General features: G+C 39.9%; 1 protein-coding gene and 1 long non-coding RNA gene across 9 annotated transcripts in view; one reads left to right on the top strand and one right to left on the bottom strand.

Annotated features, from left to right (window-relative positions):
* Positions 1-14,111, top strand: part of LOC128833950 (uncharacterized) — a 33,940-nt gene extending 19,829 nt beyond the window's left edge. Inside the window, exons 2-3 of the long non-coding RNA XR_008444363.1 lie at positions 10,935-11,033; positions 12,158-14,111. This is a non-coding gene — a long non-coding RNA (uncharacterized LOC128833950). The remainder of the gene's footprint in view (positions 1-10,934; positions 11,034-12,157) is intronic.
* NHSL1 (NHS like 1) overlaps positions 1-17,149 on the bottom strand; it is a 236,325-nt gene that overhangs the window by 27,796 nt on the left and 191,380 nt on the right. For 4 of the 8 annotated variants that reach the window (XM_054022255.1, XM_054022258.1, XM_054022259.1 and 1 more), the window contains exons 3-4: positions 10,892-11,019; positions 6,668-6,739 (exon numbers count right to left, since the gene is read on the bottom strand). In XM_054022255.1, the coding sequence (XP_053878230.1) occupies positions 6,668-6,739; positions 10,892-11,019 (200 nt within the window). The remainder of the gene's footprint in view (positions 1-6,667; positions 6,740-10,891; positions 11,020-17,149) is intronic. The other 4 variants (XM_054022256.1, XM_054022257.1, XM_054022261.1 and 1 more) reach the window with 1 other exon arrangement.

Raw genomic sequence — 17,149 nt, 5'->3', positions numbered from 1 at the left:
TCAGCAATGTGCTAGCAAGGGACATCAGAACTGAGCATCTGTTTACCTAGTTTTGATGTGCACAGTTTTAGCAAAAAGCCTGTTATGAAGAGGCAGTTTTTTATGCAGCTCAGTGAAGCAAAGAACTAAAATAAAGCACAGGAGAGAAACCCTGATCCACCTCAGTGATGAGGAAAAGGGTATACATTGATAATACCAAGGAAAAAAAACTATTAAGTTAACCACCATTGAATTTTACTAGGAAATCTAATTATTACCACATTATCATAGAATTTGCATACCTTATAAAGTCATTCCTTACTAAAGGACCATCCATGCTGCTATTTGTGGGGAGGTGGGTGGGGAACAACAAAGCTTGCATAGTATTTTCACTACCCAAAATTACTGTGCCAAAAAAAGGCTTTCGGCTGAGTGACATTTGTTTAGTGGTACTATCATTTGTTATACTACATGAGCCAAATTCTGGGGTGATGGGTGGTGGAGAGGGGAGGAACGTAAGTGTTAGGAGAAGCTGTGATGTTGGTGGGCCTTCCTCTCTCTGACTACCATGCTCCAAGACCCTCCATCTTACATCTCTACTGACATCTGTGTTTCCGGATCATCAACCTGGGATGGTGTGCTAGGTGAAGTTACCCATTCAGTCCCTTTGTCATTCTGCCAGGTAAGAACAATGCCTTAGCAGGGAGGCATTATCAAAAACTCGCTCTTCAATGAGTTATCCGATCACTGCCTCCCACTGCTGTCATTCATTCCTCATAGCTTGACTGTCATATATGGAGGTGGAATCTGTGACCCTCTGTAGGCGCTTTGCAGCCACTACTTATGGGCCAGGCGCTGAGGATTTGGGGAGATGTCTGCACAACATATATTTATATATGGATTTGGGGAGATGTCTGTACAATATATATATATATATATATTTTAACAGAGATTTAAAAAATTGTACTCTTAAAAAGTACAGTAGTATAAAAATGGTGTAGGCAGCTGTTGTGCTGTAACCATTGCTTAATACATGGATCACAATCATCTCACTGTCATGTTATACTCCCACTGTTTGTTGTATCCGATTCCCCATCACCACCACCACTTAGATTGTACGCCCTTCGGGGGCGGGGGCTACCTTTTTATGATTTGTTTGTACAGTGCCTAGTACAATGCGGCTAGGGCCTCTTGATGGAAATGATAAATGACACTAATAATACTGTATTTGCATGATATGGGAATATGCTTTGAAGTGTAGGATTTTCTTTATATTTCTCTATTGAATACTATATTGATGATCCTGGTGTATTATCTGATCTATGGACACTTCCATTCATATTTTAGAGGGGCCAGAAACCAACCGTCTTAATAAGTTCATTATGGGCTTGTCTACCCTTACCGGAGGATCGGCGGTCGATTTATCGGGTCTCGTGAAGACCCGCTAAATCAACTGCTGATCGCTCTCCTGTTGACTCCTGTACTCCACCTGATCAAGAAGAGTAAGGGGAGTCATACAATCATAGAATATCAAGGTTGGAAGGGACCTCAGGAGGTCATCTAGTCCAACCCCTTGCTCAAAGCAGGACCAATTCCCAACTAAATCATCCCAGACAGGGCTTTGTCAAGCCTGATCTTAAAAACCTCTAAGGAAGGAGATTCCACCACCTCCCTAGGTAACCCAATCCAGTGCTTCACCACCCTCCTAGTGAAAAAGTTTTCCCTAATATCTAACCTAAACCTCCCCCACTGCAACTTGAGACCATTACTCCTTGTTCTGTCATCTGGTACCACTGAGAACAGTCTAGATCCATCTTCTTTGGAACCCCCTTTCAGGTAGTTGAAAGCAGCTATCAAATGCCCCCTCATTCTTCTCTTCTGCAGACTAAACAATCCCAGTTCCCTCAGCCTCTCCTCATAAGTCATGTGCTCCAGCCCCCTAATCATTTTTGTTGCCCTCCGCTGGACTCTTTCCAATTTTTCCACATCCTTCTGGTAGTGTGGGGCCCAAAACTGGACACAGTACTCCAGATGAGGCCTCACCAATGTTGAATAGAGGGGAATGATCACGTCCCTCAATCTGCTGGCAATGCCCCTACTTATACAGCCCAAAATGCCGTTAGCCTTCTTGGCAACAAGGGCACACTGTTGACTCATATCCAGCTTCTCATCCACTGTAACCCCTACATCCTTTTCTGTAGAACTGCTGCCTAGTCATTCTGTCCCTAGTCTGTAAGAGTGAATGGGATTCTTCCGTCCTAAGTGCAGGACTCTGCACTTGTCCTTGTTGAACCTCATCAGGTTTCTTTTGGCCCAATCCTCTAATTTGTCTAGGTCCTTCTGTATCCTATCCCTACCCTCCAGCGTATCTACCACTCCTCCCAGTTTAGTGTCAACTTCACGTAGTGTGGGCTCCGAGGTAATTAGATCTAAGCTACGTCAATTTGAGTTACACTATTCACGTAACTCAAATTGCGTAACTTAGATCGACTTTTCCCTTTAGTGTAGACAAAGCCTAAGCATAGTTTAGGGACCCAATCTTGCACAAAGCTCCATGGGCAGATCCTTGTGGCTATGCTCCACTGAAGCCAATGGCAATCACTTCAAACAGAGAACTGAGGTCTAAATTGCTTTAAAAAATCTCAACCCTCAACAGATTTTTTTCCACCACTGAAGCTTTTAACAAAACTGCATGAGTTAAGCAATGGAGAAAAACTAACAAACACTATCACATAAGGAATAGCAGCTTGTATTCCATGTTTCAGCCCAATTTGATTAAAAAAAAATATAGCTGTGGTATAATGAGTTTCTAATGAAAATGACAAATGACCCTGAACTGTATGTGGTGTTAACCTGTATTGTTACAGTACAATAGAACAGAAAGGAAAAGTAGTGTGTGTTTGTTTCAATGGGTAGTCAGAATCTGTTTGATGGTGAGTAACATTATTTCCATCCAGAGGTCTCTCTCTCTCCTTGGTTCATGTGCCAAGGGACATATTTGAAGCACAGTTTTGCCCTTTGTATGTGGTGATAAGCTCCAGTAACCTACTTTTCCTCTGGTTGCTTGATACTGTCAGAATCAATAACTGTCACTAGGTCTCAGCTGTCATCAGGCAATCACCAGGGGCTGCTCCAGTATGACAAGTGACAGAGATATTCAGTTAAGAAGCTCGCCTTCTCTTTCAAGGAAATTATTCCGACAAACAGGGTACAGACAATATTTTTCTTTTAAATGAAGCTGTTGTACAGTGGAGTGATCAGATGGAGGGGAAACAACGGCATCTAGACGGAGAAAACACTATGTGGAATCCTGATTATCCAAAGATCTGGGGCAATTGCCTACATTTTTCAGAAAAATCAGGATTCAGAAAATTAAGGGTGGGGGGGAAATGAATTGACCAGCAAAATGAGCAAACAAATATACAGGTGAAGATCCTTGTGAAAAGTGATTCAAAGCACTATTTGTGCTGACTGCAGCTAAAATGCTGTTTTGATGGAAGCTCTCTTTCAAGCTAGAGGACGCATTTGTATTTCTGTTAAAAGGGAGTTTTGGAAATTTGGTGCTTTAGGGGGTGGGGTGGGAAGTCAGGCTCCAACTACAGATGATTTTTTCCCATTGTACTGGCTTCTTGAAGCACACAACTTCCCCTTCTTCCTATTCCTGCTCCCAGGATACTAACAGTGGTAGTGGTAGGTATTATTTGTTTACACTTTTCCACATCAGTATACTGAAAAGGCATGACATTTACAAAGCTGTGCACAGCTCACCTGCTGGGAAACAGCAGCCTGGGTTCGTTTGCACTGAAATCGTTCATTTCTAAATTGGCTGATTATGGAAGATACAGATTTCTTGCCAAATATGGAAGTCGGCTCTTAAATATTTCAAGGTCATCTACTTTTTTAGGCTAGTGCACACAGCCTTGTACGTAGATTAGATGAGTGACCATTCTAACTGCAAGAATATTTTTTATCAAATAAGGCACATTACATCACAGTGGTAGTGCAAGGGGCAATACTACGAGATTATACTGGCCACATAGCACATCAGTACAGCCATAACACAGAGTATTTCTGAAACGACAGAAAGCAACTTTCCCATTTTAAAATTGTAAAAATTCTAAAAATTCTCTGCTTCATACTAGCTTTTCTTTTGGATCAATAGGGCCAAATTTCAAAGTATGGCTTCTAATTTGTAGGCACATATCTTTGCACGAGCTGCTTGAATGCTCAGTTTTTTTGTTGCGCTTGCAAAGGATGAACTTGGACCATATACAATTTTTCACTGATGTGCGCAATGGATATTATAGAAAAAAATCTGAATTAAAACAGGTTGAAGTGAGATCTCCCCCTTGGAAAATTTGCCTGCCTACAGGGAAATAGACTCAGCAAGGCTGTTTCCTCTAAACTCTTCATCATTTTGTTGGGATTCTGTCCCTCAGTGTTCCCGTTACCTATAAAATGGTTTCTCTTCCTCAGAAGATTTATACTATTTGCTTCAAGGACCTTAACTGGCAACTGACTCTAGGCTGATTATTTCACAGCATGTTCTGCCTAAATTCCCTGTTTACTCTTAATCTTCTAATAGAGCCAGACTGCTCTAAAGGTTTCTAGAAGGTCACCTGGAAGTCCTGTCTTCTCAGATGACAAATTAAACCTCTAGAAACTTGCCCTTACATTAAAAAAACCTTGAAATGTCTAACCATGCCATTCACCCTGCAACCATTTCTATGAATAAAACTCCTTTGAACAGATAAGAAAAACTGAGAACTAAGGTCTATGCAGAGCTTTGAATAAGAACAGAATAGCTTTCGATTCATGTATCACATTGTCCTGTTTGCAGTTTCTTCTCCAGGCAAATACTAGTTTGATGGCTTCAAGTGCTATTCTGTTAAAAAAACCAAACACACACACACCAAACACCTTTACATTTCTATCCTGGTCAATCCACAGTTTGTGTAACTACTCCATTTAGTGTGTGCACTCCAATCTGTTTTGGATCACTGCTACTTTCACTATGAATTTGCATTCAATTACATTAAATTTATCATCTACTGGTCCAGTTAGTGGCAATCCTCAAATCCCTCTGAATCTGGGAGAATCCTCATTATTGATTATATATTTACCATTTTCACTCTCACTTACCAACTTTGCTATTGGTATCTCAATCATTCACTTCCTATTATAAACAACATCTGAAACCTAACCACCTCTCTGTTGCAAAGCACGGTGGCTGGAACTTCTTTTTAGGTACAGTTAGTATTTCTTACATTATTTATCTCAAGATGGACAACCTGGACAGACTTATCTCCAGTTTTCTTGACTAATTCATCAACCCCTTAGCCTTTGCCCCAGAACTCTTATCACTCACTGTCTTGTTAAAGGGAGCATTTTTTTTTTTTTAGTAGAAATGACTTAGCTACAAAGAAACCATCAAGTCTTCTAGTAGCTTCATCTCCTTCTCTTTCCTCTGTTGCTACAGTGCTTCTTTACTTATTTCTCTGTGTATTAGAATTTTACCATTTGAACAATCTTTTGAAGAAAATGGATGGGATTTTCAAAAGTGCCAAGTGATTTAGAGGTATATGTCCCTTAACTTTCAATAGGACGTATGCCTCTAAATCACTCTGGTCTTTTGAAACTCCCATCCAACATACACATAAGCTTTCCTTTTGGACAGTGCCCTTCTGTTAATCTCTTCACTACATTATCTCCTCAGTGTCTTACTGTTTCCTAGACAGTGTCCCTTATGACATTTTATTTCTGCTATGGAGATACAACAACATCACAACTGCCAGCCTGTCACATCCTTGGGGTATTAAGAAGCAGGAAGCAATATAATGCAGGATCTCTGGCTCTCAAAGCAGTACAGGCCTCTCTCATCCTGTATACACTGAATGAAATTTCATCAATGAAGATCAATATTGTTACAAGAGCCAATTCAGCAAGTCCAGAGCTCCCACAACTCACATCAATGTAGGGTTTTCAAAGGGGCCTAAGGCAGCTAGGCACCCAGTTCTTTGAGACTCCTTGGAAAATCCCAGCTTCAAATCTCAATTCCCATGTGTAAATACTATTAATAAATTTCTTTCCACCTATGATTTGGACCCCAACTGCTGCAGAATGCTGAAAAGAAAAGAGAACCAACAGCTCTGATGAGTGAAGTGACAAATATATATTTTCTTCCCCATTAACAAGCGTGAAGTACTTTTTTCTACCCGTTTGTTGAAATAAAGGCACAGTGTGATGCATCTCTGAGGCCATGTACTCTGTGCAATTGGCATTCCTTATTGTCAAATCATGCTAGTCCAAATCACAATATTTGAAAGCTTTTGATCACTAATAGAACTAGATGATTGTCATCAAATAGCCATTAAATAAAACATACTGCTCATCGCAGAAGTTTAAAGAGAAGCAAGTGTTAACAGGTTTGCAAAGGTGATGGAAATGTGTTAGTTTAGCAAGAAAACAAAGGATCTGTGCTGCAAACAACTGAGCTAATGCAAAAAAAAAGGCATGACTGGATTTAACATTACTTTTGTTGGTGGTTGTTTTTGTTTGTTTTTACAAAGAAAACAGCAGCAAGTGAGGAACAAAGAATAAAAGCACAGTAAGATTCCAGATACGCTAATGCTACAGTAACATCAAGCTGCAACTAGGACAGCTGGATGCTTCCATTGTGGCTAGGTACCTTGAGGCTCCATGGAACCAAGGAACAGCAGGCGCTAATGCAAGACTGAGATATGCAGTCTAACAGACTAGACTGTTGAGTGAGAGAGAAAGAAAGAGAATGAGTGAAAAAGAGAATGAATGAGAAAAAACATGTAAAAAGACAAACATATTTAAATTATATAAGTATAACACGCTTTCAGAAAGCAAGGTGGAATTAGCAAAAACAATGAGGAGTCCTTGTGGCATCTTAGAGACTAACAAATTTATTTGGGCATGACTCCTCGTTGGTTTTGCTGATACAGACTAACAGGGCTACCTCTCTAAAAGGCGGAGTCAGTGACTGAAGTAACACCTTCTTATTTCTAGATCTTTGTTACTAGGAAATCAGATAAGCACAGGCCACTGAAAGTACTGAGAGTGATGGTCTTCTTTTACAAAAAGAGAATCAGTAAGACCAATCAAGTCTTTACTACTGAGATTTAAAATACAAAGGGACAAATTCATCCTTAATGAACTCCACTTAAGCCTTGTCTACACTGCCATTTTACAGCACGGAAACTTTCTCGCTCAGGAGTGTGAAAAAACACTGCAAGTTGCAGCACTGTAAAGTGACAGTGTAGACAGTGCACCAGTGCGCTGGTAGCTACTCCCCTCATGGGGGTGGTTTTTTTACAGCACTGGGAGAGTTACAGAAGGAAACAATTTAGTTCATATTGTGTGTACTGTAATTTAGAAGTCTTTCTATGAGGAAAAAAAGGGCAGTTTAAATATTTTGTAGTATACGAACTCTCTTTTGGAAAACCATACTTGTTTATTCAGTCTCTCATTTTTTAAAAAAATGGATAAACTCGCCTATACATCCCTGACAGTTCACTGGAATAGTCACCTGGAATACCAGACACTCTGTCAGTCCAAACCTTTCCTAAGCAGACAGTCTAGTGTTTTTTGATGTGAACATCATCCTCTGGTGACTTAGCTGAGAGAACTATACTTACACCTGTTCCATGATTTCATGTCAACTGTATAGAAAATAAAGAATTATCCAGCTACATCACCTAGTCTCCCAGAAATGTTTAGAGAGCATGGAAACTTCAGATAAGTCCATTATCTGAAATTACCATGCTCTATAATATAGTTTTCCTGAAGCAAAAATGGAATAATGCCAATTTAGGGGAAAGTTTCCAAACAGTAAATGAGAATTCATTGATCCATTCATTATTCTATTATTCTCCAATTACAACACTGAAATATGTCCTTCCTCTGGTCTGCCTGTTAAACGTTTGCTTTGATTGCTTTTGATAAACAGCAGATATCATTAGAAAGCTTTCATTAAGAGGGGATGTTTTTGCTGTTTGAATCAGTCTTGCTGCAATATGGAAGAATTCTGAGCTCAAATCCAGACTGTTGCTTGAGTAATTTTCTAAACCCATACGTGAAAACTTATGGGCTCAAGTCCCAGTTACAGCTACATTCTTAGAAGCCTCTGACTTTTTTACCAATGGGATTAAACTTCAATTTTAGAGAATGGTTTTTGAGAGGTGGTAATTCAAACAAAGTAAAATTCTAGAATATCACTTTAAAGTTAAAAAAAAAAAAAGTTTCTACAGATGCAAAGAAGAACATGAACCATTGAAACTCTACAGTATGAAGGGAGAGCCACACTGCAATTTTGCTAATGGGTAAAAATCCTACTAAATTTTAAGCCAGAGTGAGAGCTAATAGTGCTCAGTTAATTAGTGCCACTAAAAACTGTGTCAACCTTGCATCTGTCCATCCTCCTTCACACTAAACCATGCTTTGAGTAACGCAGATTAATAGGAAGTTGTTTTAATTTGAAATAGAAATGCTATTTACTCAAGGAAGTGTAATCATTTCAGAATTCATTGACTAACTGAACAAAATATTAGCAATTCCTTTATTAATCGTTTTAAAACAACATACCACAGAAACCTTAAGGATGACAGTGTTTAGTCTCTAAGCAGAATTATCCATGGCAATTAGTCCTTAGTAGGTCTGCTCACCTATAAACAACCTTAATGTTACATCATACCTCACTAATTTTACAAATGCAGTTCTGTGGACTATTTATCTATAAGGACCACAATACTAACTTGGACAACCAGATACTTAAAATAGCTTAAACACACATACAATTTTACACACACACAGCAACAGCTATGAACATATGTAGTCAATACTTTTTTTAATAAAAAGCACATATTATATTATGACTTCTAGTGATTTCAATAGGTCTTTGCAGATTATCATTGTAATATTCTTACTGCCATACTGCATACACAATGGGTTTAAAGGAGATGTTACAATGGATACTGTTAAAGCACAGCAAGAATAGTTGAAGTTTTTACAAAGCCACAGCCCTGTCACTGATGTGAGGCAATGTGGACAAAGGAAGAGGGAAAACTATATGATATTATCAGTCACTTTATATTGAATTCAAAGGACCTGCAGACCTCACAGTGTAGACACAATTTATATATAGAGACACAAACACATGGTATAATGTTAGTATTAAATAAGCAAAAAGATAAACTAAATTACAATAAAGATAAGGAAGGCTGTGATACAAACTGACAAAAGAATGCCAGGTTATTGCTGGGCAGGCAATATTTTGTACCAAGATATCACAGGATACAATAACTTGGATACCATGTGCGCGCCAACACTTATGCACAATGGGATGAGTTAAGGACAGGTTACCATTTCGCAGATTGGAATTTTCTAGCTTTTATACAGTTAACTCAGAACTTTAATATTAATGCAACATAGTGTTTCTGTAGCTGAAATGACCAAAATCACATGAAGACTACAAAACCATCTTAATACTATGACTAAACTGTCCTTTCCATCACCCTTTGTTTGTTTCAGTAATTTCCAGGTTCTGAGACAATTGCCCAGTGTTGCTGAGCTGAGATAGGGAACATAATACGAAGCAAACTGACATGCAGTGAGACAAACCATTATCAATGTGAGATCTTTCATTCCCTTGGAATTCATTACAGAGAGATGGGATGCATTAGGACAAAACTTCTGAGTACTGAAATGACATAATCACATTAGACCAGGGTATGAAGTCTATGTACTCGTTGTTGTGTGAACACAGTCATGTTGTGTACCTGGGTTAATGGCCCCACCTGATACTTGATCATAAAAAGATTAGTAAAAACTAACATGACCCTATTTCAAAACAGCTGCCATTGTTAATACATAAGATACACCTTCTCCCTGGAACATTACCAAGCCATTCACACTGTCATCCTTTTATTACACCAATGGGAACTTTATTTATATATAGATACATATAGTTAGAGCTAGGATTTTCAAAGAGCCTAAGGAAGTTAGGTGCTAATAAAAGTTGGGCATCTAACTCCCTTAAACTCCTTTATAAATCTCAGCCTATATAAATAATATGAAGAGCACATTTTATAGTCCGCTTAATGCATTCTTCCCAATCTCCTGCCTCCTTACTACGGCTGTCAATTAATTGTAGCTAACGCAAGCGATTAACACAAAACAAATTAACGAGATAAAAAAATAGCTATGATTAATCACAGTTTTAATCGCACTGTTAAACAATAATAGAATACCAATTTAAAATAATAACAAATATATTTTGGATGTTTTTCTACATTTTCAAATATACTGATTTCAATTACAACACAGAATACAAAGTATGCAGTTCTCACTTTATATTATTATTTTTTATTAGAAATATTTGCACTGTAAAAAAAGAAAAGAAATCATATTTTTCAATTCACCGTACTCAAGTACTGTAGCACAATCTCTTTATTGTGTAAGTGCAACTTACAAATGTAGAATTTTAGAGCCTACAAGTCCACTCAGTCCTACTTCTTGTTCAGCCAATCACTAAGACAAACAAGTTTGTTTACATTTACAGGAGATAATGCTGCCTGCTTTTTATTTACAATTTCACCTGCAAGTACGAACAGGCGTGAGAAGGGGAAACAGGCATGGCACTTTTGTAGCCAGCACTGCAAGTTATTTACGTGCCAGATATTAGATAATGTTTTCACCCCTCAGCCAAAAGGCCATATGCCCCTTCATGCTTCAACCACCATTCCAGAGGACATGCTTCCATGCTGAATTTAAATTGGTATTCTATATTGTTTAACAGTGCAATTAAAACTGTGAATAATTGCAACTTTTTTTTTAATTTTGCAATTGTGTATTTTTTTTTTAATCATTTGACAGCCCTATTCCTTACCTTTCGTTCAATTTCTTCATAATCATCTTGGTAATTTCCATAGGCTGCACTGGAAGAAGAAGAGAAGGTTGGACCCTGAGAGTAATATTGAGAACTTCGATAGCCATCCCTCCGCAGCTTGTCACATTCTGCACATGGGAGGGTAAGAAACGAAAAAAAAAGAAAAATAACATTTTATTCCCATTCTCTTACTTGTATCCAGTGTCTAGTTTAAGAAAGGCATAAGGATCAACATTAGATCAATTTATTTTTACCTCTCTAAGCATAAAACTCACTTGATATAAATGTATGTAGTATAAAGCTTGATACATATAAGTCTAATTGTAACTAAGCATTTTGATTCCTGTGTAATGTAAAGTACAATAACAACTGATCCTTATCTGTCTGTAGTCATCCCTAATCTTTTTTTCTGGCCAGTTTCTAATATGAATTATAACACTAGACTGCAGACATTATACATACATTCTATTTTTAATTAAGTATGCACAGATAGTAATTACACATGTACATCAGTTCTTACATACATACATCTACTGATAGCATATTACAAAGGCCAATACCTATTACTTTTTTACTGTACAGCAAATCTAAAAAGAAAATACATAGTATTTACTGAAAGTACGGTGATGGACACTTCTACAGTACATTACCATTGTTGAACAGATAATAGGATACTATTTTGAAGTTCTATACCTATAGGTATAGGATAGATATAATTTATTTCAGGTGACAGGATCTCTAGAAATACTTTAAATAAGAGGGAAAGCGAGAAAGAGAAATTTTTTTTAAGTGTGGTCTGGCTCAGTGTCTTGACAGATGGCAGCATACTACAGTATGGGAGATGAAAGTGTGCTAGCAACAGTGAGGGTCTCATTTGCCAGGCTGGTAGACCTCCATAATGTGCCCTACACTTGGAGGGAGGATATTGCTCACTACTCAAGCACCATCTGCTAAGTGGCTTTGGCACTGACCATTCATCTAGCCTCCCAGCCTGGGGAAGACACAACCATTACAGTGTTTTTAGAAAGAGAGGCAGGAGTGCAAATTATAGGGATCCTTAGAACCTCAGGTCAGCCTTTGTCAGGCCACGTGGGAAGAGTGTAAAGTGAAGAGTCTTTCATGTAGAGGAGGAATATAGAGTAAAATTGAGGGAGGGATAAAAAAAACAACAACCCAAATTGGCCCAAATCCCAGTATCACTTCATTTCCCTGAATAAAATTTCTGTAGCTGTGTTCCTGTCTGTACTTTTCTTAATTTATATTCAGCGTGATCGTGCTCAAGATTAACAGATGCTGGAGCGTAAGGAAAAATTAAATGTTCAAGATGCGACGACCAAACTGATCCGCCGAGTCAAACTGTGAGTTTTACATTTCCAGAGACTGAAATCTGAATCTGTTGCAAGATTAGCAAAGCACAAATAAAAATAAGTATTTATTACACCTCTACCTAAGTAATTGAAATGTCTCCTGAACAGTGTACATTGTCATGATGCAAACAGCTTTTGTCATTACTTACTGGAGAAGAGATGTTTTGAGAATTAACAGTTTTGTGCTTGCTTCACTCCTTACCGTTTGACCTCTGTGTGTGTGTGTGTGTGTGTGCGCGCACGCATATATATAAATAAAAATTTCCATTTTTTCTGAATTGAGGGCACCTTTTAAGGAGCAATTTTGCTTGGTGAATCATTAAATGGAGTTACAACTTGCAATGAGAGAATAATTTGGCTTTGTTTTACTGTTTATTCAAAAGGTTCTCAAATCTTATACTCAACAAACTAGGTTTCCCCCACTGATTCCTCTACTGTTTTCAACAAGACATCTTGTGAATAGCAAAGAATACCATACTCTAAGACAGCCTCCAAAACAAAAATCCTTTTTACTGAATACAGGCATCTAATTCTATGAGACAAAGCCTGTTTTAAATTGCAATGTTTTTAATGGAATGCAATACCAAGTTTCACAATTAACTTAGGGGTGAGGGGAGAACAGGATTATGGCACATGATCTTCCCTGCCCCATGAACCTCATGAATGCAGCATATTACAAGGCCACATATCTGGTTCAAGGCCTGGTGTTCTTGCTGTGAAGTCGCACAATTGTCTTGGTTTCTAAATCATGGCTTTGTACAATAAAGACAGGGTATTGTGTTTAGTGGGCCCTTCTGCTAGTATGTTCCAATCTGTCCTCAAGAGCAGTTACTTTTTACCTCACTGTAACTTAACCGGGAACACCTAAGATGAAGAAGACATATATGTAGAATGATACTGCAAAAGACAACAGACCCCCAATATTACCCTCTAAAAAAATGAAGGTGCAGCTTTTAAAGATAAATTGCGAAGTAAAATAAAGAAGGTATGTGGGCTGTAGTTGTTGTGAGTGTAACAGATGGCAGTTTCCTGCAATGTCCTAGTTAAACATTATTGAATTAAGTTTAAGTATTTTAGGAGTACACTGTATTAAAAATGTAATTGTTTATGCATAATTGAGGGATTGTATATAATCTCATGAGGCGGGGGACCACCCCCCTCTAGGAACTAAGAATAGTGGGGAGGTGGTTAGACAAATTCACTCAGGTTGAAACACGTCTAGAGAGCTACCACCACCTGGAGAGATGCTCAAATATACTGGTTCAAACTGGATTTACTAGGGACTAACAGAGAAAAAGGATTTTTGGTTAACTAGTTTGAGTAAAAACTGACTCAGGACCTTCTCTCTGATCCAGCAAATGGACAGAACCTCTAGTCCAAGGGGGGCCCCAAACCTTAGGGAAGTGTTGGAAAGACTAATCACCAACCAGAGCCATAAGAATGGCTATATTGGGTCAGATCAAGGGTCCATCTAGCCAAGTATCCGATCTTCCAACAGTGGTCATGGCAGATGCTTCAGAGGGAATGAACAGAACAGGACGATTATCAAATGACCCATCCACTGTCATCTAGTCCCAGCTTCTAGCAGTCAGAGGTTTAGGGATAACCGGAGCATGGGGTTGCCTCCTTGACCATCTTGGCTAATAGCTACTGATGGACCTATCCTCCATGAACTTATCTCATTCTTTTCTGAATCTAGTTATAGTTTTGGCATTCACAACATCCCTTGGCAATGAGTCCATGTTAGAGTTAGGCTGTGATCTCTGATAAGCTTATTAGCATGTGTGTAGGTTCTTTTATTGTTTGTAATATATTTTCTCTGTAATGCTTTTATCTTAAGAATAAAAGTGCTCGCTTAGAGGGAACTGTGTGGTAACTTCTAACCATTGGCAATTACATTGTGTACCATCTCTGAAGAAGGAAGTACAGCAAGCCTGCTTAGCCAGTCTGTCTTTTGCTGGGAATATCATAGTATAGTGATCAGACTGTGCATCATGGAAATACCGTGGTTGGGGTGGGGGTGATGGTTGAGGAGTCTCAAGTTTCGAGTGGGTAGCCCTTGCTAGATCATGAAGAGCAAATACAGCTTCAGTTGCCCTGAACTGTGACAATTCGTTTTTAGTCTTTGTATGATTTATAAGTAGAGTTGGCCAAAATTCTTCACATGGAAAATTTCCTGTTAAAAAGTGGTTTAATCAAAATCAGACTTTTTCCCACAGATAAATGTTGATTTTGACATAATTTTTGATTTTCTGAACAGGAGAATCTAATGAAAAATATCCTTTTGACATGTTGAATTGTGGTGTTGAAATTTCCCATATTGACATATCCAATTAGATACTTTTCAGAATTTTCCATTTCACAAAAATGTTCTGTATTTTGCCTTTTTGTTCCATTTTGCAATGGAATGTAATTTCAAGATCTTGACACTTCTTGTGAAAGGAAAACTCAACATTTCAAATAAGTCTATTTATAAGGAAAAACTAAAAGGTTATTTTGGGGGTCGGGCGGGGGGGGGGGGGAGAGAAGGACGATTTTTTTTTTTTAAGGCTTTGGAAATTCAAGTTTTTCTATGCCTGAAGACTCGATGGATGTCTGGAGAACTAGCACATTTATAACATCAGAAATTATTATTATTAAATTTCTGGGTGGCCAGGAATGTGGTAAGTGCCTCACAAAACAAGTAAAACTTAGTCACTTCCCTGAAAAGTGTACAGCATGACACAAGTAAGGTCCACAAACAGCAAAGGGAGAAGGTGTGACAAGGAGAGGATGTCCAAAAGTGGTTACTCGGTAGGCCACATACACTTCTTGATGAGACTGTTACTTGGATTTTTGTTACCTTTCCTCTCATCACTTTTTGTAAGCTTTGCAGCAGCTGTGAGTATTTATGTGGGATTTGAATGCAACAAGAGAAGTGGCTTGGTAAATAAATGGAAACAGGGAATTCCAAACATAGAATGCAATGTGGGAAGAGGCACAGAGAAGCCTGTGAGAGAAGGAACCAAGGATAATATTGCTGTCAGAGTACAGAGGGCTGGGGAAGCCGCAAATGAAGACCAGTTCAGAGATGAAGGCAGGACTATACAAAGTTGAACCTTGAGGATGAAGACAAAAGAGGAGGTTACTTATCTATAACCGGAGGTTCTTCGAAATGTGTGGCCCTGTCTGTATTCCACATGTAAGCGCGTATGTGCACCATGCACCTAATCCGGAAGTGTTTCCTAGCAGTGTCCATTGACCCACACGTAGGATAGTGCATCTCCTTTTGCTCGCACTCGAGGATAAAAGATGTAGTGCAGGTCGACGCTGCACCAGTTTCCCCTTATATGACTGCATACTCTAATCCAAATCAGGGGGAGGGAGGGCAGATAGTGGAATATAGATAGAACTCAAAGAACCTCCAGTTACAGGTAAGTAACCTCCTCTTCTTCTTGGTCCCTATGTGTATTCCACATGTGAGTGACTTGCGAGTAGTGGTCAGCACAGAGGTGGGTGCGAGGATGCAGTATGGCCCATGGTCGCATCCACTGCTGCCGCATGCATTATGGCACAGTGTGCCCTAAGTGTGCAGACAGAGCACCATGTTGCGGCCCGGCAGATGTCCTGCTATAGCACATCCACTATTGAGGCTGAGGAGGTGGCCTGCACCCATGTAGAATGGGCTGTTACTGTCGGGAGAAGGGAGGTTGGAGCATTTGTAGCACTCAAGGATGCACCCTGAGACCCATTTAGATACCTGTTGGGGAGAGAGGGCCTGTCCCTTTAACTGTTCAGCAATGTCAATGAAAAGACTCGGCAACTTCCGAAAGGGACCCGTGGAGGTAGAACACCAATATGCATTGAGGGAGTGCAGGGCCCTGACAGCAGGGGAGGTGTGTGGTTTCAGATGGAACACAGGCAAGTGGATGGATTGACTGAGATGAAATTCTGACATTACCTTAGGAAGGAATTTGGAGTGTAGACTTACGGAGACCTTGTCTTGTGAAATACCGTGGGGGAGAGGAGAAGAGGGGCTGCCATCAGGGCTCATTTGGCCGAGGTGATGGCAATGAAGAATGCCTCTTTCCTAGAGAGGTGGGTCAGAGAGCAGGTCACCATGGGTTCAGAGTGTGGTCTGCTGAGGGTGGAGAGAACAGCGTTAAGGTCCATGGAGGTGTAGGCTTCACAACCAGTGGAAACGTGTTAAGCAAGCCCCTCATGAAGCACACAGTGGTAAGGGAGTGTAAAGACAGAGGTGTCATCCACTGGCAGGAGAAAGGCACTAAGTGCTGCCAGATGTACTTGAATAGAGTTGAGACTCTGGACCCATTGTTTTGAGGGCGAGAAGGTAGTTGAGGATGGTCATTGTGTCCCCCAAAGTGGTTGCGGCGGCAATGGGCCCACTCTATGAAGCATCTCCACTTAGCGTGGTAGCAGGTTCTGGTGGATTCCCTCCTGCTTTGGGTGAGGATCTACCAAATCAGGGCAGAGCATGCGTGGTCTACACTTGACACACATCCAAATACCAGGCTGGGAGGTGAAGAATGTCCAGATTGGGATAGCACTGTCTGCCCCGACCTTGGGTATGGAGATCCTGGAGTGTGTAGAGACAGACTGGTGGTTGGGTGGAGACCCTCAGGAGGTCAGTGAACCAGAACTGCCGGGGCCAATAGGGCGCTATGAGGATGTCGGTGGCCCTGTCACGGTGAATCTTGTGAAGAACCTGTGGCAGAAAGGGAGCGGGAGGAAAGGCATGGCGAAGGTCACCAGTCCAGGAGAGGAGGAGAGCGTCACCTCAAGAGCCCTTGCCTAGAGCTCCTCTAGAGCAAAAGAGGCAAAGAGTTACCAGCAGGGCATGCCACACAGTACAAAGAGCTCATTGAGCATGGCATCGTGTATCCAACCATTG

The sequence above is a fragment of the Malaclemys terrapin genome, chromosome 3 (genome assembly GCF_027887155.1).
Source record: "Malaclemys terrapin pileata isolate rMalTer1 chromosome 3, rMalTer1.hap1, whole genome shotgun sequence".
NCBI classification, from domain to species: domain Eukaryota; kingdom Metazoa; phylum Chordata; order Testudines; family Emydidae; genus Malaclemys; species Malaclemys terrapin.
This window is presented reverse-complemented; position numbering and strand designations above follow the sequence as displayed.